At 56.1% G+C, this 27,677-nt stretch overlaps 1 protein-coding gene across 4 annotated transcripts; it reads right to left on the bottom strand.

Annotated features, from left to right (window-relative positions):
- Window positions 1-88: 88 nt before the first annotated feature.
- On the bottom strand, window positions 89-27,171 carry PFKFB4 (6-phosphofructo-2-kinase/fructose-2,6-biphosphatase 4). 4 transcript variants are annotated; one of them, XM_090284679.1, is made up of 14 exons: window positions 27,108-27,171; window positions 17,264-17,380; window positions 17,002-17,098; window positions 14,891-14,957; window positions 12,350-12,424; window positions 11,954-12,010; window positions 11,146-11,267; window positions 8,820-9,027; window positions 8,143-8,289; window positions 3,601-3,705; window positions 2,523-2,652; window positions 2,378-2,440; window positions 1,518-1,582; window positions 89-1,051 (listed from the first exon to the last, which is right to left on the bottom strand). In XM_090284679.1, exons 1-14 carry the CDS (start codon window positions 27,169-27,171, stop codon window positions 992-994), a joined length of 1,377 nt encoding a protein of 458 aa, XP_090140805.1. In that variant the 3' UTR covers window positions 89-991. The 4 variants fall into 4 exon arrangements, with proteins under 4 accessions (XP_090140805.1, XP_090140804.1, XP_090140807.1 ...); XM_090284678.1 differs by lacking the exon at window positions 27,108-27,171 and adding an exon at window positions 23,323-23,491; XM_090284681.1 differs by lacking the exons at window positions 3,601-3,705; window positions 27,108-27,171 and adding an exon at window positions 23,323-23,491.
- Window positions 27,172-27,677: the final 506 nt, after the last annotated feature.

Raw genomic sequence — 27,677 nt, forward strand, 5'->3', positions numbered from 1 at the left:
TGATGTGTCAGAAAACCCCCTGGACAAGGTTGCCTCCGGGTACCAGCCTCCCGGCAGCTCAGCACTACAGGTGGGGGCCACCCAGTGCCAGACAGGCTTTACAGGAAGGGCCACGCGAGCTTCGGAGTCATCCACAGCAGGGGCATGTCCCTGCCCTGGGGCACACTCCTGCGAGGAGGGGCAGGAGATGGAACGGCAGCCTCTCCCTCGAGTCTTGGGCAGGTGTGCTGGGAAGGGTGATTCATAACATCCGCCCCACCTCCGTCTTTCCCGGTCTCACTGAGAGCAGTCGGGAAGGGGTGGCCTTGACCCCCGGCTCCGCAAACGCTCCAGTGTATGCACGGCCAGAAAGGTGACCTCAGAGGCTGGGCTCCCTGCACGCTCCTGCGCATTGCACTGCGCCGAGGTGAGCCCGTCCCTTTCCCGAGTGGCTCGGACACCAGGGCCTGGCCGCTCCAGGTGTCTGTGGAGGCAGAAGCTCTTCGGTTCCTGGCGGGGCACCATGAAAGGGGCTCCCCTCTCCCTGGGGCCGCAGAGCTCCGCTGCCTGCAAAGACCTTGCTGCTCATGCCTCTGGCTCAGGAACTGGCCACAGCCAGGCCAGCAGAGCGCCACGAGGTGCACCCCAGGCAGCTTGGCCACGGTGGGAACATCCCGTTTCACGTTTTTGGGTTTCACACTTGTCGAAGCCAACCCGACAGTGAGCGAGAACACCTGAAAGCTACCAAAGAAGGCCCAGGTGCTGGAAAACTCCTCACCAACCCGGAGCAGGCACAGCTGGGCCGAATGGTGTTTAGCAGCAGGTCGGGCACGACCCCATCACTGTCAACAGGAAACAGGCGGACTGGGGCGAGGGTCCGGGGCGCCACCAGCCACTCATGGCTTTGAAGGTGTTCCTGAGTGGTGACTGTCACATGGACCAGGGGGGGCCTGGAATGACCTTGTCTGCAGAGAGCAACACCTGCCCAGGGGCCACAGAGGATGAGGCAGGGTCACTGGTGAGCAGGGACTGTGACTAGGGCTTCCTCTGGAGGCCGGGAGATGTCTACATTCTGCACAAAAACAGAAACACCGGACATTCACCCTGCGGCCAGAACAGACGGATGCCTGCTGTCGCGCTACGTGTGTGCTTTCCTCGCTGCTGCGGGCGTCTCGGCTCACGTTCTCTCTCCGAGGAGCCCCACTACAGGTCTCCAGGCCCCGGCCTTCCTGAAGAGCGAGGGCTCAAGAGCCTCTGGACGTGTGGCTGGTGGACAAACACTAGAGCGAACGCAGGGGCTGAGGGTGCCCCTGCAAGTAGGTCAGGCTTCAGCACGAAGGATGCCTCTTAGGGGGCATCCTAGCTTGGTGGCCCAGCTCCAGGGATTTCCCACCCCCAGGGCAGCGCCACAGCCAGACCATGGCCTCCCCTGCAGATAGAACAGCAGCCTGTCCAGCCAGCCAGGCCTGGCCCTGGAAGATGCTGTGCCTAGACCCCCCTGGAACCTGCTGCCGCCCCAGCAGTGACCCTGTTGGTACCTGAGGCCTGTCCCGGTGTGTGTTCACAGCTACCACGTTCAAGAATATGGACTCCACCTTACAACCTGCCAAAGGAAGATGCAAAGCTGTTCCCCTCCCGAGAGGCAGCTGGAGCCACAGAGGACAGAACCTTCTCCCAGGCGGAGGCTTGGGGTGCTGTGGACAGAACAGGCCTTACCCAGGCCCCCCCACCGCAGGCAGCTCTGGGGCCCCGGGAGGAAGGACGAGGCACCTTGGTAGGCCCCTGCTTATCAAATGCCACTGCTCAGCGCAGCCTCAGTGAAGGGCCCACGCTGTGGACCTCGGGGGCTGGGTGGTCTAAGGAACTAAGGCCTAGCTCAGCACGGGGTCCTTACATTCAGTCTTCAGCACCCCCAGACCACCCGCACCCAACCCGGTCACACGCATCGTGCCAGGTGCTCAGTGCATTGGGGGACCAGAGGATGAGCACACACTAGAGTGACACCAGCTGCCCCTGAGCTGTCCTCGTCTGCCCAGGGCACAGCCCCCCCAAGACGGCTGGTAACCTGTGTGAAAGGTGACATGCCAAGACCCCGCAGCTCATTAGGAAGCTGCCTGGGGTCTCTGCCGGCACGATCCAAGGCAGAGGTGGGGGTTTTAGAAAAACCAGTGGAAAAGCCCTTCATGCGGGTCGGTAATGGTTAAGGAGGTCACTGGGGAGGCTCCCTGTGGCCACAGAAATGGAAACAAAAAAAGTTAAAAGCAAACTGGGAAAGGTAGGGTGTGGAGGAAGGAGAGGTGAACCCCTAATGGAATTTTCAAGGGGTCTGTAGAAAGTCACAGGGCCCTGTGACAGCCCGTACCTGGCAAGCAGGTCAGTGTGCGGGACGCTTCCTTACCGTACGCCATGGGGGTCAGCTTCAGCACCGTGTGCAGCGGACACTTGAGGTAGGGCAGCTGCTCTGTGGACACAGACGGGGAGGGTTGGCAGGCCGAGGATGCCCGGGTCACAGTCCCCTCCACCCCCATACGCACACACCCCACCTGCCGTCTTGTCCAGGAAGTAGGCCAGGAGGCAGCGCATCACTGCCTGGTGGCAGATGACCAGCACATTCTCTTGCCTCTCCAGCTCCATGATGACCGGCTCAAGTCGCTGGACCAGGTCCTCGTAGGACTGCAAGGACAAGCAGGAAGGGTCCCTCAGGCCCAGCTCTGGGGTTGGGATGAGCCATCCTGGGTAGTGGGCCACCTCCTCACTCCTGGAGCTGTGCTAGGTCTCCTCCAGCTTGACTCCTGAGGCCACAGGGGTGGGCAGCTCAGGGCTGGGGCCTGCCCCCACTCAGGACTGCGAGGGAAGCTGGGGGGCCAGCGAGGACTAGCAGTCAGACAGGGATCACCTCCGCCAGCCCAGGGCCAGGTCCTAGTAGGACCGAGAGGGCAGGGCTGGGCCTTAGGCTGCCATCCCAAGGGGCCACCTCTGTGCCCACCCATAGGACCCTGACCACTGGTGACATGGAAAAGACATGGCTCCCTTCCAGCTCACAGCAGGTGGGGGTGGCAGGGGGAGCAAAGACCCCTCAAATTTCTGGAGTGCAGCGGTCAGAAACACCGGAGGTCCCAGGAACGACCCAACCTTCGCAGTCGGCCTGCTCTGCCCCTCCCCTGCAAGGAGCCGCGGGCGCCCTGGGGCCAACCCTTGCACCCCGGTTTGGAGATTTCCACCAGAGGCTGAGCCCTGGAGCAGTTCCAGTGGTTGGGGGAAGTCCTAAGTTTATTCTGGGGTGACTGTGATTTCCCTCCTGGTCCCCCCACCCCTGTATTCTCAAGGCTGAGCAGTCGGCTGCTTTGTTTCTTTCCCCTGTCTGGGCCGGTTCTAAATCTGGGCCCTGTCTCACAGCACGACGCGGGGACTAAATAATGCTACCCAGAGCTGTCCTGTTCCTGGGGACGGGACGGCACAAGGGCCTGCGAGCCTGGCGCCAGGGGTGGGGGCTTCTTGGACACACGTGTGTCCGGGGGGCATTTTTATTTGGCTACTGTTGCAGTCACAACGGGTGGTCCCCCTAGGCAGACAAGCAGTAGGTGCCTGAAGCCTGAAACCAAGCAGCGAAACCCCACCTACCTCCCCCTTGGGGTACCGGTAGCGATATTTGTCCTGGTCCCGCAGGGCAAACTCTAGTGGATAATGGTCCTGGATTTCCTCATAGGTCATCTCCTCACAGACGCCCTAGGGAGACACCGCAGTCATTACACCTCTCATGCCAGGCCCGATCAGCCATGCAGAGGGGCCAGACAGAGGGGACCAGGTTCCAGGGCCATGGAGGCCTCCCAGCCTGGAGTGGGGACCCGTCCGGGAAGAGCAGGCCCTAAGGGGACGCTGAGCAGGGGTTAGGGTTTGTACAGAGATGTCAGAAGTTCCCACTCATCCAGTCAGAAATGTAAGTATGTGTCTTTTCTGACATCTTTTATTTTCTGGGCTGTGGAAATACTACTTCTCAGTACGGATGTTGTGCAAACTATAAAGCCAGATCGACTGTCACTCAGGATACACTCACACACATAGCATAGATTATACAAATGCTATTTTAAAAAACAAAATAGCCCTGGCTTGTGTGGCTCAGAGGGTTGAGCACCGGCCTATGAACCTAAAGGTCACTGGTTTGATTCCTCGTCAGGGCAGATTGATGGAGATAGATGTTTCTCTCCCTCTCTTCCCAAAAGTAAATAAATGAAATCGTTAGGAAAACAAAAACAAAAAGCAGCCCTGTCTGGGTAGCTCAGTTGGCTAGAGCCACACAGGACATGCCCAGAGGGAGGAGGAAGCAATAAACAATGAAAAGCTGCTAGTCTCTGCCTTTGTTCTGTGTTTTTTCTAGACAGAGCCTTGGGGCAAAGTTGTCTATTAAAAAGGAAAGATAAAGAGGAAAAGTTTTAGCTGTAAATGCCTATATCAAAAAAGGAGAAACGCCACACCCGGATTGGTGTGGCTCAGTTGGTTGAGCAATATCCTGCAAAGCCAAATGTGGGCAGTTCGATTCCAAGTCAGGGCACGTGCCTGGGTTGTGGATTCAAGCCCAGGACCAGGTGTGTACGAGAGGCAATCAATCAATGTTTCTCCCCCTCCCTTCTCCTTTCTCTAAAAATAAATAAATAAAATCTTTAAAAACAAAAGAAGAAACATCCCAAATCAATAACCTAAGCTTCCACCTTAAGGTACAGGAAAAAGAGCAAACTAAACCCAAAGCAAGCAGAGGAGGGGAACAGAAAAGGTTAGAGTGGAAATGAATAGAATAGAAAACGGAAAATAGACAAAAGCAATGACATCAAAAGTTGGTTCTTTAAAAGAAAAAACAAAAACAAAAATAAACAAAAAAAAGTTGGTTCTTTGAAAAGACCAACCTTTTGCTAGACAAGAAAAATAAGGCTCAAATTATTATTATTATTATTACTATTAATATTCTATTGGTTTTAGAGAGGGAGAAAAAGTGATTTTGTTGTACCACTTATTTATGCATTCATTGGTTGATTCTTGCATGTGCCCTGACTGGGGATTGAACCTGCAACCTTGGCATAGGGGGACAATGCTCTAACCAACTGAGCTACTTGGTCAGGGCCAAGGCTCAAATTATTAAAATCAGGAGTAACAGATGGACATTACTACCAAGCTTATCGAAATAAAAAGGACTATAATGAGCTGTTATGAACAACTATATGCCAACAAATTAGATAACTTACATGAAAGAGGAAAATTCCTTCAAAGACACAAACTGCCTGCTGTGAGTTGAATGTGTCCACGTCAAAAAGATATGTTGTTGAAGTCCCTAACCCCTGACAGCTCTGAATGTGACCTTATTTGGAAATAGGGTCTTTGCAGATATCCTCAAGTAGATGAGGTCATTGGAGTGGGTCCCCAACCAATGACTGATGTCCTTCCCAGAAGGCCATGCGATAGTGGAGACACACAAAGGGAAGAGGCCACGTGACGACACAGACGGGCTGGGACGATGCAGCTACAAGCCAAGGACTGCTGGCAACCACCAGAAAGCCGGTTAAAATATTAGTGTTAAGCATTAAAAGTGGTTGAAAGAGAAGACCAGCTTAAGGCTGTTTACCAGAACAGAAGGAAAGAACAAACATAAAAGGAAAGATGATGATTAACAGAAGATAGATATTAGAATAGGTTCCAAAATTGAAAGAGAAAGAAAGGAATCCACAAGCATCTAGGGAAATAATGAGATCAATCTAGAAAAACGATCAGATTAACTTCAAAGGAGAAAAACTGGGGTGGCTGCAGACTTCCCTGCAAAACCAAATATTAGAGTCGCATCCATGTCCCTGGAGGACACACGCAAGCCCCAAACCTGCCCCAGGCTGCTGTTTGTGTGAGAAAGAACCCAGAGGCTGGAGGCACTGCATAACCCCCACAGCCTCAGCTCATGGGAGCTGCAGAACGCGTTACAAGAATTGCTTACTCTTTTGAGAGCGTGGACAATTCTGAAGATGAGGAAATACCAAAAACAAAACCGGTAAAAATAAAACCAGTACACTGTACTCTGCCCGGCTACATTAATGAAAATACCGAGCCGGGAAAAATACAAATGGAAATGACACACCCTCATCTTTCCCAACCGAGTCAAGATAACTTCCCCTTTACTAACTTTAGTAACTATATTTTAATTGCTCCTTTGTTTTTGTGCATCCAGCTTTAAAATGTCTTTGAAAAGGTAATGACAACTGGAATAAAAACATTGTCTATCTTCCAAACCACAGAGCAGGTAATGTTTATACAGAAAAATGGGAATAAAGAGAATACTGCAAGTTATTGAAAACAAAAGAAACACAACAGTCATAACAGTAAATGGAATTTAAAAGCTCTCAGGCCAGGCTGAAAAGTAAACCAAAGATATGCTCCTTTCATCTAAAAAAAAAACCCCAAAATGTTAAAAATAAAAGGGAGTAAATATAATCAAAACATATGGACAAAAAGCACTGGTAGAAGGTGGTCTCTCATCGTGGCAAATTAAACCAGCTGGGGTGACCTTTCTAAGACTCAGATCTGATCTCATTAGCGATTTCCGCTTTAGGCAATGGAGGACCCGCTTGTTTTAGACTAACCCTCCAGTGACAGGCACTAGAAAAGCCAGACAGAATTTTTTAAAAAATCTGTTTGCCATCATCACAGAGCCACAGGGGCAGAGGAGACACGAGGAGCAGAGACCTTGGAGTGAAAGGAAGCCCGAAGAGGTGACCCTGGTATACGGCATCATTCCTCCCTGTGAGGTTTTATTGATTTGAAAGCGGCATTTAAGCCCTGGCTGGTGTGGCTCAGCGGATTGAGCGCCGGAATGTGAACCAAAGGGTCACTGGTTCGGTTCCCACTCAGGGCACAGGCCTGGGTTGTGGGCCAGGTCCCCAGTTGGGGACGTGTGAGAGGCAACCACGCGTCTCTTCTCTCTCCCTTCCCCTCGCTCTATAAATAAATAAGTAAATAAATAAATAAAATATTAAACAGAAAGAAAGTGGCATTTAAAAAAGGAGAAGCCGGGGGTGGGGAAATGGGCAAAGGGAGTCAAAAGGCACACACTCCCCACATGGTGACTGCAGTTACCAGGACTGTGATGTATATTTGAAAGTTGCTAAGAGAGTAGATCTTAAAAGTTCTCTTACATGGGGGGTGGGGCTGTAACTCTGTGAGGTGTTGAACATTAACTTATTGTGGTGATCATTTTGCAATATATGCGTGCACCTTAAACTAATAAAATGTTACACGTCAGTTATATTTCAATGAAGCTGGAGAAAAAGAACGAACAAGAAGCCAAGTAGGAAGTGGGGACTGAGTGGACTTGGTAGAGCTGTCAGCAATCTTGGGCTCAGGAGACAAAATACAGAAGCTTGGGGCCCACAAGCTTTTCCAACAGAAAACTCCAGAAGGAGGAACTGAAAAAGTGAGTCACCTCCACAAAGCTCAACATGCAGCTTTAAAATAACTCTCAGGAGACTAAAAGTCTCTCTCTGAAGTGGCCCGCCCCCGCTGTCTGCCAGAAGCAAAGGCCAGTCCTCTGGAGAAGAGAACACCAACCAGAACCTCAGAGGATGTCCCCACTGTTCATATGGGAGGTCCAGCACGCAGCCAAACCTGACCGGGTATGCATCGCATCCAGGAGAGAGCCCAGCGAGAACTCGGGAAAAGCGGTAAGAGAAGGGCAGACAGCCCAACGGGGGGAAAAGAGCAAAAGACTTCACAAAAGAGAGCAAATGTATACACAGTAAAAAACTGTCGTAACTAGAACTGTGATACTGGTGCAGAGACAGACACACAAATCGTATGTAAGAACTTAGAATAAAAGTAGATAAAATAAATCAACAGGAAAAGGACAGACAGACAGTTGGAGGTAAATGAGCTCACTGGGGAAAGACTGTATTTAAAGCTTATGTCAAAATAAATTCTGGCAGATCAGGACAGTTAAATGCAAAAGAAGGGAAGGAGGGGTGGGAAGTCAGGGAGAGGGAGAAACCAAAACCCTAACCAACACAGAAACATTAGGGAGAAAGCTCCCCGACCCCCTCCCCACCACACACACACACACACACACACACACACACACACACGCACACGCACGCGGTGGCCGTGGGCCGTGGAGGGGAGGGAGGAGACGGTCATTACCGCATCGATCTCGTTGAGGACCTTCCACTGCTCGTAGGGCACGCCCAGGGCCTCGGCCGTCTGGATTGTCCTCTTCATCTGGCTGGTCCAGACCTTCAGGTCCTTGATGTTCTGATCACTGATGAACTGGGCCAGGCTCTTGGCAAACTGAAACACATCGCAAGCGAATTCAGACCCCACAGCCACAGCGTCCATGACGTCACGGCCACCCTCAGGAAACACAGGTTTGGTAAAACACATGAACTAACCACTCACTGATACCCATACCCTGCGCATTCCTCCCAGGCCCTGAATATAGTCCCAGTTGTGGTTCACGAGGTCCCCTGCCATGGTCCCCGACCCCCTGGCCATGTGCCCAAGGCTGCATGACCTCCCCGCTAAGGCCTCACTATCTCCCCTAGACTATGGTACAGCCATCAGCCGCGCTGCAGGGACTCAGGTCACTCCCAGAACGCCATGCCTCTCCAAGGTGACAGCTCACATGAAAGCCAGGGATCCAAGCATCTGCTTCGTGCTCAGTGACTTCCCCTACACGTCTGAAACGTTCTAGACTGAATGACGGCCATCCATCTCGGTGACTACTTATTAGCCACGAGAGCTGGAACCCGGCCTAGCACGGGCGCGCACACACACACGGCCACCCAGAGGCACCAATGCACAGACACACACACACTGACCTCCCTGCCCCGGGGGGACAGTCCTGGGTCCCCACCGATCCGGCCCTTGAGGTTGAGCTCACTCTCCCCATGCCGGCAGAGGTAGATGGAGCGGGGGGTGACGTGGATGTTCATGAGGTAATACACGATGCGGCTCTGGATGTGGTCGGCCACTCGGTTCACCACGTAGCTCTGCCCCACGTCCATGATCTTGATGTAGGACAGATCCCTTTCCAGAGAGAAGGCAGAGAGGCCTGTGAGTGTGCCGGGCCCTCGCGGGCACATCCTGCCAGCCACAAGGATGGGCGGCAGACCCGTGCAGCTCAGACCTCCAGGCCTGACACCCCAACACACGGGGCCGTCAGCCGGTGTGCAAGTGACGGGGCTGAGGTGGGAGCAACAGGACACGCAGGGCACAGACGCCCTGTGGGGGTACTCGATACTCAGGCTCCCAAAAGGTGACACCCAAAGCGAGGGCCCAGTCATGCCACACGGGGATGTTCACCACTGCTGTGTCCCCCAGATCGCTCCTGCCCTCCTCTGAGCCCTCCAGGCGCAGTCTGTAAGGCGGACGAGGGACAGTGATTCCCAGGATCGCTCTGGAAGTAGCTCCCAAACGCTCCTCCCCTCCCCTCTTCCTGGGCCCGGCCTTTCCTTCCCCCTTTCCTTCCCCCGGTGACCTCTCCCCCTGGAGCTCGGCCTAGGCCATCCAAGTGCAGAGTGGCGGCCATGCCCTATAGCGGGCAGCAGGCGGGTGGGGACAACGGAGCTGGTGGCAGCAGCCGGTGAGCCCAGCTCAGCCACGTGGCCTGCTTCACGCCTGTGCAAGCTTGAGCCTGCAGAGCATGCTTTTCTGTCCACGGTTGTGGAGGGGCTGGGGCAGCAGGAGGAAAGGGGGGACTTCTCAGGCGCTGTGCTCGGGTTCAGCCCAGAGCCCTATGCGTGTTCTCACTGTCTGGACCGTGGGGCCTCGGCCTAGGTTTAGGGGTGATACACAGACACCACCAATAAAAACAGCCGCGACGTTTACTGACTGCCCAGCAGGAGCCGCTCCCGACAAGCGCCCCCACTGCGGTCACGTCACAGAACCACGAGGAGAAACGCCGTGCTGCGGGAGCAGGGCACACGCGGAAAACCGGAGGCCCAGGCAGCAAGCGCCGTGCGGTTCCAGCCGGCGCGGGCAGCTGTAGAGCTCGGCTGCGCTCCCAGCCTGCCCAAAGGTCCAGACCCCAGAAACCAGCCCTCCTCCAGCCGCTTCCTCTCCTTGGTTCGCACGCATTGCTTCTTCTTACGTAATTATAGTGACCCCAGCACAGACTCGCACCCCAGCCTTCGCACTCCATGCTGTGTAACACGCACCTGCCCACGTCCCTTTGGTCTGGTTTATAACGATTGTGCAACACTTTACCAAGGGCCCCGCTGCTCTTTACTAGAGGACTGCCACCCTTACGGAAGCCAGGCATCGGCAAAGTACAGCCAGCAAGTCAAACGCAGCCCCTCGCCTGTCCTGGTAAACAGTCACGCCCATTTATGTACATACTGTCTCAGGGCCCTCTGCACAATGGCAGAGCTGGCTGCATGCCCCAAAGCCTGAAACCCGTACTCCCTGACTCTCTGTAGAAAAAGTTAGGTGACCACTGCTATAAGAGCCCCAGCTGAATGCCCACCATGGACCTAAAGATCCCCCCCCACACTCACTCCTGTGGGACCTTCTGCTCCAGAGGGAGGGAGGGGTCTGCCCCACTGGCCACCGCCAGCTGCTCCCAGGCAGAGTATGGCAACCGCTCCCCCTTCTCAAAATGCAGACTGTGCATTTATTTCTTTTTAAGATTTTATTTTTATTTCTTTTTAAAGAGAGGGGAAAGGAGAAAGAAAAAGAGGGAGAGAAACATCAGTGTGTGGTTGCCTCTCACGTGCCCCCAACTGGGGGCCTGGCCCACAACCCAGGCACGTGCCCTGACTGGGAATCGAACCGGCGACCCTATTTGTTCGTAGGCTGGCACTCAGTCCACTGAGCCACACCAGCCAGGGCCAGACTGTGCATTTAAAGAAGAGCAAGTCATGTTTGCCAATGCCTGTGAGAAGGCCCTCTGCATAGAAATTAGGCTTGATTTTATGACGAAATAGTAGAAAATCTGGACTCACAGAGCTCCAGATAGGGCAACAGGGATTCTGCCAGTCGCTTCTGGCCCATGACTTCTGCCCCAAGGAAAAAGCAAAAGTGGCCAGACCGTCTCTGCCTGCTGGGTGGCCCCTGAGCCACCCCCACAGGGAGCCACAGGAGGCAGCGGAGCGGGCCCCGCCACCCACCCGTCACAGCTGCAGGGCGGGCGCTCGCCCCGCTCACCTGTCCAGGGCCTCGTCCAGGGACTCGTACGAGCTCTCGTAGCACTCGATGCGCCTCATGAAGTCCTCCGTGGCCTCGTCACTGTCACGGTTGACGTAGTCAGGGCTGCCCAGTTTCACTTGCTGCCGGAGCCAGGCACAGAGCGAGGACATATCAGCGCTGGGGGCCAGACAGGGCCCAAGAACAAGGAGCATGCTGGGGGCGGGGTGGGGGGTGTGGACCCTGGGCTGAAGGCCAGGCCAAGGCTGGGCCCACGGCTGGAGGCCGACCCAGGGGAGGCTGGTCCCATGAGGAAGTCCAATGGCTTCCCACACTGGTGCTAAGAGGATTACTGGGCATCCCGAGATGGGAGCCCTTGATCTTTGTGGGATGGGGGAGGGGAGGCCAGAGGGGCGAGGAGCCTGGAAGACCCTCTCCACCTGAACCATCTCCCCAAACCTAGATTGTCCATTCCTTGAATAAAGAGAGGGCAGGGGAGAGGAGTCAAGTCTCTTTCTCAAAGTATAAATATCACCCCTACCCCCTACCCAGGGGCTGAAGCTTCTCTCCCACTGTCCGGGCGATGATGGGGTGGGCGGGAAGAGGAGGGAGCAGAAGGAATGCCTGCCTGCCACAGAGCCCTGGGTGGGGGTGGGAGTGCCAGGCTCACCTGACCCAGCATCCTACTCTCCGCCACCCCCTGCCCCAAGGTTCAGAAAGATCAAATTAAGGCCGGCCCAGACACAAGCCCAAACCTGGAGGGGGCTCTAACTGTCAGATGCCACCTCAGTTGTATCACTGTCCCACCGAGGTCAGGTGCGCCACTCACCACGATGTTAGCAGCGATGACCTCAGGGTCCACACAGATGGACTCCACGAAGAAGGTCTGCAGGGAGCACGGACACGTCAGGGCTCTGGGCCTGGCTGCGCAGACCGCGCCCCCCGCCCCCGCACTGGGGGCCAGGCCAGCAGCCAAGGCCCTGAGGCCCTTCCTCTGGGGCTGGGGGCAGGGGCCAGAAACATGGAACCAAAGCAGGTGCCACCTTCTCCAGGACTCTGCCACCAAGATCCTGCCCTCCCAGGAAAGACTCTAGTTGGAGAGGGAAAGAGCAGCCCCTCTCATCCCAAATCTACTCAGGGGCTGACCTGTCCCATACCCATGAAAGGGGCCCCGGATGGCCCAAACATGCCCAGCCAAGGCCTTGAGCCAATAATAAAGTCTCACCTTGTAGCCGTTTTGTTCCCCAAAATTAAAGATGGTCGCCCTCCGTTCTCGGGTGGTATTTGTTGCATCAAAAACCTAGGACCAAACTGCGGTTAACTCAGCCTCTGGCCCTGGAGAAGGGGGGCGGGGCCCCTGCCAGCTCCGGGACTGGGTTTCTCACTGGGACCAGCTGCTGCCCGGGCCACCCGCCTGGCCAGTCTCCTTCAGACCTGCGAGGCCTGGCCCGGTCCTCTCCTTCCTTGGGGAGCACACCCCACAGAAGCTGGAAGGAACAGGGGTGCTTTGCCCCGACAGGGCAGCGAACCCTTGGCATGGAGGGATACACTCAGCACCGCTCTGTACACAGCAGGCGTTCAGTTCATGTTTGACCAACAGGACTCCCCATGAAACCAGTTAAACCTGGAGAACTGAACCAATATTTATCGCCACTCCATCCTTAGACCTCAGTAAAACAGGAACAGGGGGATAAAGAGGACAGGAGAGGAGAGGGCAGATGTCAGCGGAGTTCTGTACGATGGACACATGGTCGCCGACTGTGCACTATCAGGAAAACCAAACAAGCCCCCCCTGACCAGAGCTCACCTGCCGATGCAGAATCAAGATGGCCAAGAACAGGGGCACAGGCGTGTCTGACAAAAGGGACAGGGGGTGGAGGAAATGGGAGGACCGGCTGGCTCTGTAATGACGAGTTGGCAGAGCCCCCGGTCCTGTCCCACGTCATGCAGCCGGATCTACCGCCCGGGCTGCTCCTGAAGGCCTTGGGGCCTGCCAGGCACCCTCAGGGGCAGCCCGCACCCCTGCACATCCAAGGAGCTTTTAGAGCATCTCTTTTCAAGAGGGCATTCAACCAGGGCTCACTGGACCCTCCAGAAAAAGCTCTCCTGTGAAAAACAGACTAAATCCAACAATAAAAGGAACTTTACGAAAATGAAGACAAAGCACGGAGAAGAAGGAAATGTCAAGAATGCTCTCATAACTATAAAATAAGAACAGAGTTCTGGCCCTGGCTGGGTAGCTTAGTTGGTTAGAAAGGCGTCCTGATACGTCAAGGTTGCAGGTTTGATCCCTGGTCAGGGCACATATAAGAATCAACCAATGATGCATAAATAAGTGAAACAAATTGATGTTTCTCTCTTTCCCTTCCTCTCTCTCTAAAATCAATAAAATAAAAACTAATTTAAAAAAGAATTGTAAAAAATTGGAACAGAGAACAAAAAATGTAAATGTCAGCACCTACATTTTTTAAAAAGTTCAACCAAATACTTGTAAGACACTGTTGAGAAGGTTTCCTTGAAAGTAGGATGAAAAGAGAGGGAGAAAAAATAAGGAAAGAAAAACAAATTAGGGACCAAGCCTAGTGTGCAGCCATCAGCAGTTCTAGAAAAAGAAACTCTGAAAATCGGAGTGGAGTGAGGAATCACTTATCAGAAAGTGGCAGGTTTATCAAAGTAATGAGGTATGACAACTTCTCTGACCTGCTGGAGAGAGTTTCCTAATGAAAAGGACCCCTGGGCCCAGCATGGTAGAGGAGAGAAGACTGACCATGAGATACACCACCCTGAAGACCCCCCAGCCCCCCCCAGAGGACTGGCCATGAGAAGCCCCCAGCTCCCTCCAAGAAACTTTTAGGAATGTCAGCAAATCAGAATGACATCAGACTTTCCCTCAGGCACATAAGCCATAACACAAGGGAGCAAAATGTTGTGGAAACTCTAAGGGGAAAGGACTTCCCACCTAGACTCTATACCCAACAATCAAATATAAGGATAAACATAAACATTCTAGACATGCAAGGTCTTGTGAAATTTACTTCAAAAGTACCTTTCTTAGAAAGCTGCTGGAGGATGTGTGCCAGCAAAATGTTAGTAACCACAGAAAAGGAAGACAAGAGATCCAAGAGTGGGACATTCAAGCTGGGAGGGAGGAGGCAGCTCCCGGGGAGACAACGGTTCTACAGGCCTAGAGGGCAGCTGACCCAGATGGAGCAGGGGACAGAGTGCTCCAGAAGGCACTCCTCCCCGAGAAAAAGGTAAGGAACACGCAGTTTCGGACTTTGAGTGCATGATGGCGGCAGCCAGGACCCTTTCCTGCAGACACTTTGCTCAGCCTTGCTTGTCCCACCCCTTGCATCTGACCGAGGAGCCAACACACAGGTGCGTTCCCTCACCCAGGACTCAGCTGGTTCCTCAGACAGCAGTTCCCCGCTGGGCAGGATTCTCCCTGCACCAGGAGAAACCACATTTTCTGAAGACCAGGTAACATAACCCCTCTAATCTAAGAGGTGGCTGACAATACGAGCCCTCGGGGAAGTCCTGCAAGGTCAAAGACAACCGCAAGCCCAGAGGGAAACTCCTAGCCCACATCCAGTCTCCGGCTTCCTCCTGCACCACAGCTGCAGACTTTCTCCCCGGGGCTGGCCCCCCGGGGGCATCTGGGCCACACACACCCTGCCTTTCCCTCCAGAGGCCTGAAGAGCAAAGGGGTGGGTGTGAGTGGGCTCCAGCATGTCACTCCCAGATGGTACCAGGGCATCACACTCACCGCCACATGCCCCCCCTCCTCACTGAGGAACCGTCGGACGTCACAGAGGGCTGCCAGGGCACACTGCCTTCAGGGGAGAAACACAGGGTCAGCCAGCACCCGACCTGGGCTGCAGCAGGGCAGTGGGTAAGGGACACGTCCTACCCCAGACAGGGGAGGGGGGTAGGCTGGAGACTGACGTGAACTGTACAAAAACTCATGAACAAAGAGAGTTGGAGAGCTTCCGGGTTGGTGAACACGTGGAGGCGCTGGGAGGGTGACGCGCCCCCGTCCCTGCCTGGGCTTCGCTTCTGTTCTGGCTGTCGCCAAGTTGTACCCTTTATAATAAGCCAGTGACCCCAGCTAACGTGCGTTCCTGGACAGTTTGCACAGCAATGCGGTTTATGAGGAGCCCGTGCTTCCCTTTGGGGAGTCTGCAGTTCCGGTACGTGCAAGGCACGGAGCGCGTCCGTGACCAGCCCCCGACAAAACCCGGGACACGCGACACCTCACACGCGTTGTCCCAAGTTGATGCTGGAGGAACTAAGCGTCTCCTGTTCAAGTCTGGGGCAGAGGACTCCTGGAGCCTGGCTTCCTCTGGACTTCCGCCCATGGGTCTCCCACCTTTGCCGATGCTTTGTATCATTTTGCTATAACAACCCTTAGCCAGGAGGATGGCCACATGCTGAGATCCTAGCAAATCACTGAATCTGGGGGAATCTTTGGGACGCCCCCCCATGTCTGAGTGTGTGTATGTCTACGTGGGTGAGCACGAGTCTCACTGTTTGCATATGAGGTATGCAGGTATGTGTACGTGCCCTTGCATGCCATGTGGTCTTCACTGCACATGTATGAGTCTGAGTATTTATATGTATAGGTGTCCATACGTGTGCATACTCACAGGTATAGCATGACTGTACGCACAGGCATGTATGTGTGCATATGAGTCCATGTGTACCCATGGAGTGTGTCAAATAATTTGTCGTCTTGTGTGAGACTTCTAAGCCTCAGTCTCCTCACCTGTAAAATGGAAGAGGGCTGACAATGGGCATCACATACCCAGCACATAGTAGGAGTTCAAATATCATCTCCTCTTTTTCATTTGGATCAATATCACCAGAGGGTCCAGCCTTGAGTTTGACACACAATTCGGGCACAGAGGCCTGAATGTCAGACTCCCCCTTCCCTTCTTTGGTTCCTTTGGAGGATGAACCAAGCAGCCTGGCCCAACCCATTGACCCAGGAGCGGAGACAGCACGGTGGGGAGCTCCTGCCACCTGGTGGCCAGAGAGAGAGCGAGCGAGCTGGCTGTCTAGTGTCCAGACCCAGGTGGCTTCTGGCCTGGGGCTAGTTTGACTTGGGGAGGTCAGGAGAGCTGGGCCAACCTCTGCTCAATGCTCTACCACAGTGGCCGGTGGCTGGGCCAATCAAGGGCAAGGAAGCTTCTCGATCCCTCAGCTGATCCCAGACAAGAAGGGCAGAGCAGAGCTCCTCTGACTACTGGCTGGTGCTCAGTTTCTCTGGAGAAAGGACTCAGCTGGGGGGGAGGGGTGTGGGCATCATATGCAAACTTCCACCCCACGATAACAGCAGAAAGCCACGTCAAGGTCTACCCCTCACATGCCACGCACATGCTAACCATCCTCCAAATGAACAGGAGGGAGCTTATCCAGGGGAGAGGGAGGAAAGGCCCCAGTTCCGGGCCTGATCCTTCTGGTTTTATGAGGTGCCAGAGGTGGGCACCCTCCCATTCTGCCCCATTCTTTAGTTTTGTATCCCTGCGCCCTGGCTTCCCTCCCTACCACAGGCCACTCCCATGGAGGGTGGCCCTGCCCTGCCCTGGCGAAGCCTCTGCCACCTCCCTGGGGCCTTGTCCTCCCAGCCACCCTCCCACCAAGGGCTCACTAACACCAGGGCAGGGCAGGGCCAGGCACCAAGAAACCACACCCCCTCCCTCTTCGTCCCCAAACCCATCACACCCCCAAGCCCACCACACCTGAGAGGTCAAGAGACCAGCCCTGTCACAGCCCACAGGGGCAGAGCAAGGCCAGGGCCCAGGGGCAGCTCTGTTATCACAACTGGCCTCCGGAGGCCCCAGGGCCCTCTCAGTCAGCACACACACGTACACTCACTTCCTGATTTTCAGGCCCTCTTCGTTGTCTGGAAGGAAGAACTCAAAAGACGTGTACCTCTTCACCATGTTCCGGCGATACTGACCAACGTTGAATTCTGGGGAAAGGAGAGGTTCAGCTTGCACACAACAGCAAACCGCCGCCCCCCCCAACTCGTGACCTTGACCCACCCCAGGTCCTGCAGCGGTCTAGCCTTCTCTCCCCTTTACCCCCTTCCCACACAGCCCCAACGCCCTCTTGGAAAGCCAAGGCCAAGTCTCACCGCGCGTGGGCACGCCAATCCAGTTCAGGTATCGCGTCAGCTTTTTGGAGATATAGGTCTTGCCCCTGGCTGGCAGGCCCACCATGACAATGAGCGTCGGGCAGTTGGTCATGCAAACTGAACAGCAAGGGGCACAGGTCAGAAAAGGGTCAGGACCCCTCCCATGTGGCCCACCCTCTCGGCACAGGACTGGCATCAGATACCTTTTCCAAGTGTCCTCACAGCTCCCTGAGCACCCCAGCCCCTGATCTCAGGCCACTGCTGGCATGCCCCTGTGGGGGTGCAGACAAGTCACCCCAACGTGTGCCTCTGTGGCACAGAGACTGTTTTGAGCAAAAGGCAACTTTAGCCATAGGCTCAGAAGAATCTTCCACCAAACCCCTATTAACTGCGGAGAAGAATTTGAATTACAGGCCTTGCCCATAAGCGTTTATCAGAGATAACTCCTTCTGACCTATCTACAGGGCAGGGCGAACTTCTGTTGACTGAAGGTCTGTTCTCCTCCTGCCGTCACCCGCTGAAGCCTACAAGACGCATTACCTCGTCCCCAGCGCAGGATGTCTTACCTGCCCCGGTCCCCCTCTCTGCCTCTGAACCTCTCATGTACACGGGGTTCCCGTATGGATGTATGCATTTAAATTGGCTATTTTCCCTTGCTAATCTGTCTCAGGCCTATTTGATTGTTAGACCAGCCAGATGAACCCTGGGGGCGGAGGAAGGTTAGTTCCTCCCCCCACACCCCCGCTCCTCAGGACTGCCTGGGCCCCCGCAGGTACAGCTGGACCTCACCCGCTGTGCATCACCAGGTGTAAAGCTGGACCCGCCACACCCCCGGCTAAACACTGCCGGGGCGCTCCCACGCAAGCAGGACAGAGCCGGAACCCGGTGGGGGGCCCAGCGCTGGGCCTGCCCTCCAGGAGTCCGGAGGTCACTCCGCAGTCCCACTCCCACAGTACCACTGCTCACTCTCCCAGGTTCCGTTTCTCTTCATCGTACAAAGCCCAACTCAAAGACGGCTTCTTCCCCAAGACCTCCCCGCTTGGTGCCCCATGCCTGCCCGGTGTATTCTTTCCCTCGATCCCGTTGTCACACTAAGGGGTCTGCTCCCCATGACTGTCACTTGGAGCCACAGCAGCCCTGCAGCTTCTCAGCCATTCGCGATCCTGGGGTCTGGCACAGGGTAGGTGCAGAGCGAAGCATCTCGAAACCCAGCAGGGTGAGAGCTGCCAGGGGCTGAGACGAGAGCCCCAGGCTGATGTCCACAAGGGCAGTCCCTGTGACAGCCCCCTCCTGCCATCCAGTGTGCCACCAGGACAGTGTGCTGATCAGAGAAGCTGCCGAGGCCGGAGGTGGGCAAGGGTCTGGACACAGCCCCCCAGTTCCCTGGCCGGCCAGGACAGGCACCAAAGCAGAAGAACTGCCAGCCGCAGGTGACCTAGCTCAGCTTTCAGCATGGTGACACCTCAGACGCCTCGGGAAGCTTCCCTTTCAGCATCCGCAGAACCTGGGCCGGGTGAAACGACAGCGGACAGAGAGATGGACGGCTGCGGGGACCTGCCAGAGCCCTGCTTTTACCCCTCTGGCTCTGCAAGTGCCTTCACCTGGTAGCCCTCCTTGGACAGGCTGCCAGGCCCGACCCTCGGGCTGACGTGCAGTGGCCCCAGGGCCAGCCCCGCCTAGGGGCTCAAGGATCAGAGGGGCCTTGGGTGCCTATCTTGACTCTGTCCGAACCTATAAGAAGGGATGATCATTCTTCAGGGAGGTCTAGCTCTGAATCCATGTAAAAGCACTTCTGGCCCTGGCTGGTGTGTCTCAGCGGGTTGGGCATCATCCTGCAAACCGACGGGTCACCTGTTCGATTCCTGGTCAGGGCACAAGCCTGGGCTGCAGGCCAGGTCCCCGCAGCCGTCCATCTCTCCGTCCGCTGTGGTTTTCACCTGGCCCAGTTCCGGAGGATGCTGAAAGGGAAGCTTCCTGAGGCGTCTGAGGGGACAGAACACTGAAAGCTGAGCTGGGTCGCCTGCGGCTGGCAGTTGGGGGCATCAAGAGGCAACCGATACATGTTTCTCTCTCACATCAATGTTTCTCTCCCTCTCTTTCTCCTCTCTCTAAAAATAATTCTTTAAGATAAATAAATAAGTGCCCCAGGAAGCACGCCAGGCTGAGGACACAGGAGCACCTCAGCACCAGCTGCCCTTGGGACTTGGGGTGCGGAGGCGCTTCTGTCCCCAAGCAGAAGTAAAGGGCCCTACTTGCCACTGGGGGCTCCATCACTGCTGTGGACAAATGTGACAGAAACAGGGAGCCCCAGGGAGGGCAGGAGGGGACCCCACGGAACAGAAGGTGAGCAAGAGTGAGGAAACTCGCAGAAAAACCTCAGCATTGGCTAATACATGAGAAAAACAAGTTAGGCAAGGCCCTGTGTCCTGAGGGCCAGCCACGGTAGGGCCTGTGCTGTTTGCACAACTCCCAGCTGGCTGGCCGGGGCTCTCAAGCAACCGTGGGACAGTGCATCGCTACTAACCAGGGCCATGCATCGCTACTAACCAGGGCCATGCATCGCTACTAACCAGGGCCATGCACTGCAATTAACCAGGGCAATGCACTGCAACTAACCAGGGCAATGCACTGCAACTAACCAGGGCAATGCACTGCAACTAACCAGGGCAATGCACTGCAACTAACCAGGGAAATGCACTGCAACTAACCAGGGAAATGCACTGCAACTAACCAGGGCAATGTACTGCAATTAACCAGGGCTGTGCATCGCTACTAACCAGGGCAATGCACTGCAACTAACCAGGGCCGTGCATCACTACTAACCGTGGGGGAACCTGCCCAGCCTGCTCCCTGTGACGAGGCCACCCCTTTGCACTGCCCCCTGGAGGTCTTTCCCACGACCTCAGGACTGGGGTCCTGCAGGCCCTCTTTATCTATCTTCCCCGAAATGCCCTGGCCTCCCCCATGGTGTCTGCTGTCAGCATCCCCCCACCCCGTGTGCACAGTCACGGTGGGCAGGCAGGGCAGCAAGTCCAGGCTGGGTGCAAAACAAGAGCCATAAATTACCTATTAGCTCTGTTCCTTACGATAAGCTCCCAAGGAAATGACCCCAAACAAAAGTCAAAGTACAAGTCTATTCACAACAGCTCTGTTTCCAACAGCAAAACACTGGGAAAGTCCCAGCAATGCAGAAGTTACAAACTAAGGCCCCTGTGGGGGGTATATGTGACTGCACCAGAACATGGAGCACGCAGACAGGTGGGCTGAGACACGCAGCTCTGGGCCCTCAAGGACCCCAGCAGTGAGCAGCAGGACACCGTTTAGGACATTGGGTATTTGCGGAAGGAAATCTGAAGACACGTCCCTCAGCTTCCCATTTCAGTTCCTTTTCCTGTACATTTGCTCAAGACCATGGGAGCCCTAGCAGGCAAGAGGCCTGAGACAGTGAGCACTTTCTGGTGACGCCACCACAGGGACAGCCACGAGTCCCTAAAGTGGGTTCCAGAACTGATTCCTGAACTGCACCTGCTCCACTTCCCTGGGCCAGGCTCCTGGAAATAAAGCAACATGGTATCACTGTCCTGTTCAGAGGGGACAGAAGGTCAACTCTCCTATTGCCCTGTACACACCCCAGTCATGTCCATACCCAAGATCAGTCTTGCCACCTTTTGGCTAAGAAACCATTAGACAAGTACTGTCCTTTCTGCTGTGCTCCCTGAGTCCCCTCTTTATCCCTGCCTCACCTGTCCCCAAAGCACCTCCAGGTGCTCAGGGCTCAATGATGAGGGAGGTAACATTGTATGTGAATTGAATCAAAAGGAGGAAGAACTGCTCATCAAGAGTGGGGGTGGAGGAGGCACAGGACATCCCACAGCCGGCCAATCAGCCTCTGGTGCCCCGAGGAGCTGGGGACTAGGCCTGAGACAGCCCACCACACAGCACAGACCAGCCGGGAGCCCCACGCCCTCTTCTCTACAAACCCCTGTGATTGAGTCGGCTCCCAGCCACCACCCACCCTCAGGCGCACACCTGTCCTCGTGGCCCTCTGACCTGGTCAGAAGCGCACTTTGCAGACGCTAAGTGCTGCAGGAACGCAGGCTCTGGCGTCTGGATGTGCTGCACGCACAGGATCCATATCCATGTCTACTCACTGCTGAGTCACTCCCTGCTGTGAACTCTGGGACCCTAACCTGGGGCCCAAGCCCCCACACAATCTGCAGGTCTCGTACTTGGCCTCTGGAGTGCCACCTCCTCCTCCAGGAAGCACCTGGGGCGCTGGGCCAGCCCACAGAGTCCGGCCCACGGCACCACTGAGGCAATGTAATGGCATGAGCCCCTCTGCCCAAACCAGAGCCATATTTTAATCACAAACTTACAGCCTGAAGAAATACAGGCCCTGCCCAAGGGGCTGTGAGGCCTGGGCAAGTCCCCTCCCCACCAGGCTCCAGCTCCCTTCCCACCTGTAATGGGTTAGCTCAGAGTTGATGCCTCAGTCCCCAACTTTGAAGTAACGAGAGGCAGAGGAAGTGGGGAAACAACGCAGTGGCCAGCAACCCTTTATTGAGCACCTACTCATTAAGAGGCTCACAGCACCTTCATGGAGCAGGACGATAGCAGTCTCGGCCCACAGGTGAGACACCTGAGGCCTAGAGAGGATCAGCTCCTTGCCGAAGGTCACACAACTGAGCCATGAGGCGGCCTGCGCGTTCCTGCCTCCAAAGTCCAGGTTCTTACTCTTTCCCCTTTATGTAAGAACTGCAGCCACCACCTGGTTAAGACGACGCAGCCCTAACACAGACTGTCTGGAAGCACGAAAGGGGCCTCAGCCTCCACCTCTCCAGAAAGTCTGGAAGGAGGGCATGGCCATAGTCCCCGAGGACTCTTGAGCACTGAATGGAAAGCCACAGGCCCAGGGCTACAAACATGATCACAGGTTCAGTCGCCCACCAGGACCTATATCATGGTCAAAGCCATGGCCACGCCCTGCCAGGACCCACACTGTGGAAGGAGATACACATACCTCTTCCCTACAACTCACACCGTGGTCAAACCCAAGACCCCCAGGCTGGCCTCCGAGCGAGACAGACACAGAGCCCTCTCCCCTCCCTTATCATGTCCCGGCAGAGGTCAGGAGTGCAGGGAGACCCTCATACACAGCCCAATCTCATCTCCATTTCCATACGTGTACCAGGAGTTGGACTAGATCTTCTCTGAGGTCCTTGCCAACTTGCAAATTCATCACAATGTTTCATTACTCCTAAAGTAAATCTTTGTTTTCCTTCATAATAGAAAGGTTGCAGACTCATTTAAGGACAAGCAGAAAGTCAAAGTAGTGGACTAAACACCCAGAACCCCAGAAAAGGTGAGCCTCTTAACAACGTCATGAATTTCAGCACGTCTCCCAGGTGTTTCACCCTCAAATTATACCATTTTTACCCACGACCCCACTGGAATGTTTCCACGCCCCTGGACAGACAGGCCCATATGGCACTGTCTCTATCCTGGTCAAATCTGCACTTCCCTGAAATTCCTCCCCAAACTGGATTTTAGGCGAAGAGGTGGGTGATGAAGGCCAAGGGACACACCTTCCTCCCACTGCAGAGCTAGCCCACTCTTGGGCCTTTGAAAGTTCTGGGCTCAGAGAGGCCAAGCAATTCCTCTAAGGCCGACACAGCTCAGACCCGGTCCAATCACCAGGCCCACGCTCTCTGGCCAGCAGAGGGGACAGGGCAGGGACTCCAGGTCCCCCCCTGGCCTAAGGCGGTGGGGACACTGAAGTGCGAAGGGGCGGGGGCTCTCCCGGAGGTGGAAACGGCCAGCCCTAGCCCCCAAGGAGCCAGGACACCCCCACATCCCTGTCTCCGGCCCCTGCTCTGCCACCCCTGTCCCCGGCCCGCCACCTGTTTCTGCCTCTCTCCCACCAGTGCAGACAGCCTCACTAGTCCTGGGCTTCCTCACCGGGTCCCGGCCCGCTCTCCACGTGAGACCACCGCCCAGGCCGCCCTACCCACCCGTCCCCGTGGACGGCCCTCGCCGCTCCCCGAGGACCCCCGCCTCACCACGGCGCTGGCAGGCGTGCAGAGCGGGCCGCCCATTGCTGTACGGCATCCAAATCTTCTTCAGGGGGTTTTGGGTCAATTCCCGTGGGGATGCCATCCCGGAGACGGAAGGAATCGCACTGCGCGGCTCCCAAGCCCTGAACGCCGGGCCAACTCGGGCCACTCGAAGCCACGCCCCCCGCGCCCGCCCCTCCTCAAGCCGCGTGACGCAAGCCCAACCCCCCGCAGGCCCCGCCCCAGAACGGGCAGGCTCCACCCTCACTGAGGAGGGCGCGGCCTCCGACCACGCATGCCCGACTCGCCGACTAGCGGGACCTAGCGGCCCTTCCCGCCGGATTCCGGGCCGCGCAGGCCCAGACGCCCCCGGCACACCCCACGCGACCGCGCTGATTTGCTTGGGTCTCTCCTAAGGCCTCGCCCCGTGCAATCGCCGCCTTGCCCCCAGGGCACCACAGGTTCCTCTTTTCACAAAGCGGGAGCTCAGGGACCCCAGGAGGGAGGGGGTTACATGCAATGGGGCAGGATCTACGTTGACACGCGGGGCTTGATTGGTCAGAGCCAGCATGGCGGCCCCTGCGTGACTGATCACTGGCCTGCTGTGTCGGCTGTCAACGGCGCGCCGCCCCGACCCTCTCAGCGGCTCCAAGTCCCGGGATTCCCCTAGCCCCCAGGAGCGATCCGCTCAACTACACCGAAAAAGCGCCTTTATCTCATAGGCAGGGACCCAGGACAAATGTCAAAATTGATCGTGTTTCTCTCTTTGCCTTAGTTGCTGGGGAGCTCGGGCTAAACCCCAGCCAACCTGGAGCAAGTGAGTGGGGACGTCGTAAGCAAGCTCTCTGGGGACTCGCTGTAAATGGAATGGGCACATCATCAATCTTATAAGAGTCTGGTATAGAGAAAATGTGTCAATGTCTGAAAAATCCACTCTAAAGCACATTGTTATTTCTCATATTACGTGACTACTGTTAAAAATGCAGTGGAGGCTCACCTAATACAGGAAACTAATGAACAAAACAAACAAACAAGCAAAATAACCAGAGGCGTGTAAACAAGGAACAGACTGACAGTGACCAGAGAGGAGGGGGAGGAGGGGAAGGGAGGAAAAGAGGCGAAGGGTCTGGTCAAGGACCTGTATAAATGACCTAAGGACATCTAACAGGGAAGGGATTGTGGAAGGGGGGGGCGGGGTAGAGGAGAGCAAAGGAGGGGGAATGGGACAACTGTAATAGAAAAACAATAAAATAACATAAAAATGCAGTGGAGGCAAGAGGCAAAGCAGAAATCTGGAAGTTCCAAAACCCCTGGGCCACTCTCCTGCCTTTTCAGCTCAGCCTCTCCAAGCTTGGGACATTTTCTACCTGGGGCCCCTACTGACACTGCTCGAACCTATCACACTGCCCTCTAGCGAGGTCCTCCACCACACCCCTTGACAGCATCACGGCATCCTCGAGGTCTCTCTGCCCAAAGTGAGCCCAGTCAGGAGCCAGGTACTAGGGGCGTGGAGAACAAGGGTCAACCCAGTACACCACAGCCACTGCACCCCTCCCTCTGCCCTCTTTGCCACACCCCTGCGTGGGGTTAGGTCTCCAAATGGCCACCCAACCCTTCAGAGCCTGGCAAGGATCCTTACGATGACTCTGATACAGATGGGTTGCCCATGTCCCCAGAAATAAAGGATCAGGAAGTCCACATTCTGGAAGCCCACCTAGACCCTCCCTGAAACCAGCTCTAACTGCCTCCCCTGGGGATGCCCTGCCTCGGACGGCAGGGTCCCACCTCCCTCTACCTCACTCCCTGCAGCTCTGGGCACACCTGTGGGTGACTTCTGATGAGCAGGATGCCCTTCGTGACCGCCCTCCTGCTCCCTACTCCTCCAAGGATACTCATTCTGTTCCTCTCACAGCCAGCCCTCTTGTCTGTCTCCTGGTAACTGTCAAGGTCATCATGGGGCCACCCTGGCCTCAGAGACCTTGTCACCATATGTCCACACCCTGTCCAGACCCCAGCACTCATTGCAAAGGCTGTCTCCTCTAACACCCACAAACACCCAGCACCTCCTCAGGCATGCCCATACTCCTCCCCAACCCCCCTTGGGATGTTAGTCAAAGGCTCGGGACAGGGTCAGCCAGGGCAGGGCGGAGGCCGGGGCCACTTCTGGGAAGCCATCTCCACACCCAGAGAATCTGAGCCTGGCTTCTGAAGAAATGCAGTAGCTCTCCACCTCCCACTCTTCCCCAGTCTAACCCTGGGCTGATCCAGACATACCCTCCCAAGTACCTAAATCCAGTAGGTGGCCACAGATCAACGGTAGGAGTCTGGGGCCCTCCCCAAGGCCAGGGTCCACATGGACCCTGAGGATACTCCCCGTCTCTCCTCCCATGGCCCCATTTCTCAGGGAGGAAACTGAGGAAGGGGAGCAGTGTCACAGAGCCAGCCCACAGAGTAGGATGGGTCAGCGCTACTTGCAGCCTCTTAAAACGTCACCTCCCGCAGGTTGCACTGCCATGCTCCCGCCTCCACACCTGTGCTCCTGTTTGCTCCCTTCATTGAAATGCAGCCTCAGCGTCAGCAGGTGCCCTCAGGGCCTTTGCCCACTTGGGGACCATCCCAAAGTGAGCCGGCTGTCCGCAGGAAGTGTGTACTTGTGTGTGAACATGTCCTGCTCAGTCTCCCCCTGTGACTCCGCCTTGCCTGGTCCTGGTTGCCTCCCGTGGTGTCCTCTGCACTGACCAATGGACCTCCTCCCAGCGTCCCAGGCTACAAGCTGTGGGGTGGCTGGAGTCCTCAATCCTCAATTCTCAATGCTCTAGCTCTTCTACCCTATACCTGCAGCCAGCCCTGGCCCAAACACCAAGCTGCCCTTTGCAGCGTGAAGGCCCAGGGACCTCAGTGAGTACCACACAGACCCACACATTAATGCACAAAAAATGTGTGTGCACCCAGCTACGCGTGCACACACACTGGGCAGCCCAGCACCCGGGCCCATGCAGACAGGCAAGCTGCGGTGCCTCTGCTGCCTTCCTTCTCCTTTATCCCCTTCCTCCTCTCCCCTCTGCTGCCACTGGGTGGTTCAGGGAGTTCTCAGGAGTTCCAGCTTCCTCTGGCCATTTCTGGCCACGGATCGTCCCCTGTGTTTCCCTGGGCCCAGAGCTCACAGAGGGTGTGAGGTTCCACCTTGGCGGTATGGAACCATGTGACCAAGTGGCTTGGGAACCCTGGTCTGCACTTGCTGGTCCCAGCCTGCCCCAGGGCAGGCAGGAGGGGCTCGGAGTGACTCAGGACCGGCCAGGGAACACAGAAAGGGCTCAGAGCGGCTCATGACCAGGGCACGGTGCACACAATAGGTGCTTAGCGCAGCTCAGGATGGGCACAAGGCTCACAGTAGGTGCCCTAGAAATGCTGGTTTAAGCACTGAAGCTATATCGTATGAAGAACTTCCCAAATGAGCCTCTGGACCTCCCCAGCTGGTGTGACCCCTGAGGGGGGACCTGGAGGCCAGCAAAGGGACCAGAGGGAGGGCCTTGAGCAGCTCCAGCTGGCTGTCCCTCCCCTTGGGCTGGAGGAAAAAGCTATTTATAGATCCCCCCTGGCCCAGCTCCCTCTCCCCTACAGGCTACAGTGTTGCCCCTCTTCTAGACCACTGACAGGCTGATACCCCTCAGAGCACCCCTGTACCTGCAGAGACCCCCTCCCCAACAACTTCGCACCCCGTCCAGCACCACCGCCACGGCACCCAGGTCATTTCCCAATTCCCCACCCTCTCCACACCAGCCTGTGCCTACCCCGCCTGCTGCTCCTTGACCCGGGGCCCGTCAAGAGGCTGCCTCCTTCTGTACCTCTGTCCATCCTGCAACCCCAACTGGCCTGGGCTACCGCCCCCTGCAGCGGGTGGAGTCCCGCAACCCCGCCCTCCGGCTCTGGAGAGAGGAGCAAGACCCTGGGCCCGCCTCCCCAGCCCCGCCCTGGACCCGCCCCCCACGGCTGCTTTCCACTGCGATCCACCGATCCACCTCGGTGCCCCCACTCCAGACAGCCACGCTCCCGCCCGTCCTGCCTCTTTCCAGGCAGAGCCGCCCATACTGCCCAGTTCTGCCCTCACCTCCAGCTGGAGGTGTCCCCACGGCCCAGAGCGCCTGCCGCATCCGCAGGCGAGACTGTGCACACCCTCCAGGAGGTCAGCCCTTCTCAGGCCCAGCAAGGGGGCCGGGCGTGTGAGACGGGGCAAAACCTGCGCTTCCACACCACGCTGTGGGGAGCGCGGAGTGGGCAGAGGGGCAGCGCAGCCGCCTGTGACTCAGCCTCCGTGTGTCACTGCCTGGGTGCCCACGCCTGTGTGACACTCAGTCACCCCA

This window comes from Furipterus horrens, unplaced genomic scaffold, assembly GCF_987537825.1.
Source record: "Furipterus horrens unplaced genomic scaffold, mFurHor1.1.pri manual_scaffold_7, whole genome shotgun sequence".
NCBI lineage: Eukaryota > Metazoa > Chordata > Mammalia > Chiroptera > Furipteridae > Furipterus > Furipterus horrens.

Bases quoted from the DNA above. Each gene is read 5' to 3' on its own strand.
- PFKFB4 (XM_090284678.1), bottom strand. From the start codon at position 23,419: ATGGCATCCCCACGGGAATTGACCCAAAACCCCCTGAAGAAGATTTGG. The intron at 8,290-8,819 runs GTCAGTGTGTGT...GATGTGTTTCAG, and splicing joins TGTCCCCCCGGGGCAGGGAG to TTTGCCAAGAGCCTGGCCCA. The intron at 1,052-1,517 runs GTACCAACAGGG...GTTTTTGTGCAG, and splicing joins CACACCGGGACAGGCCTCAG to AATGTAGACATCTCCCGGCC.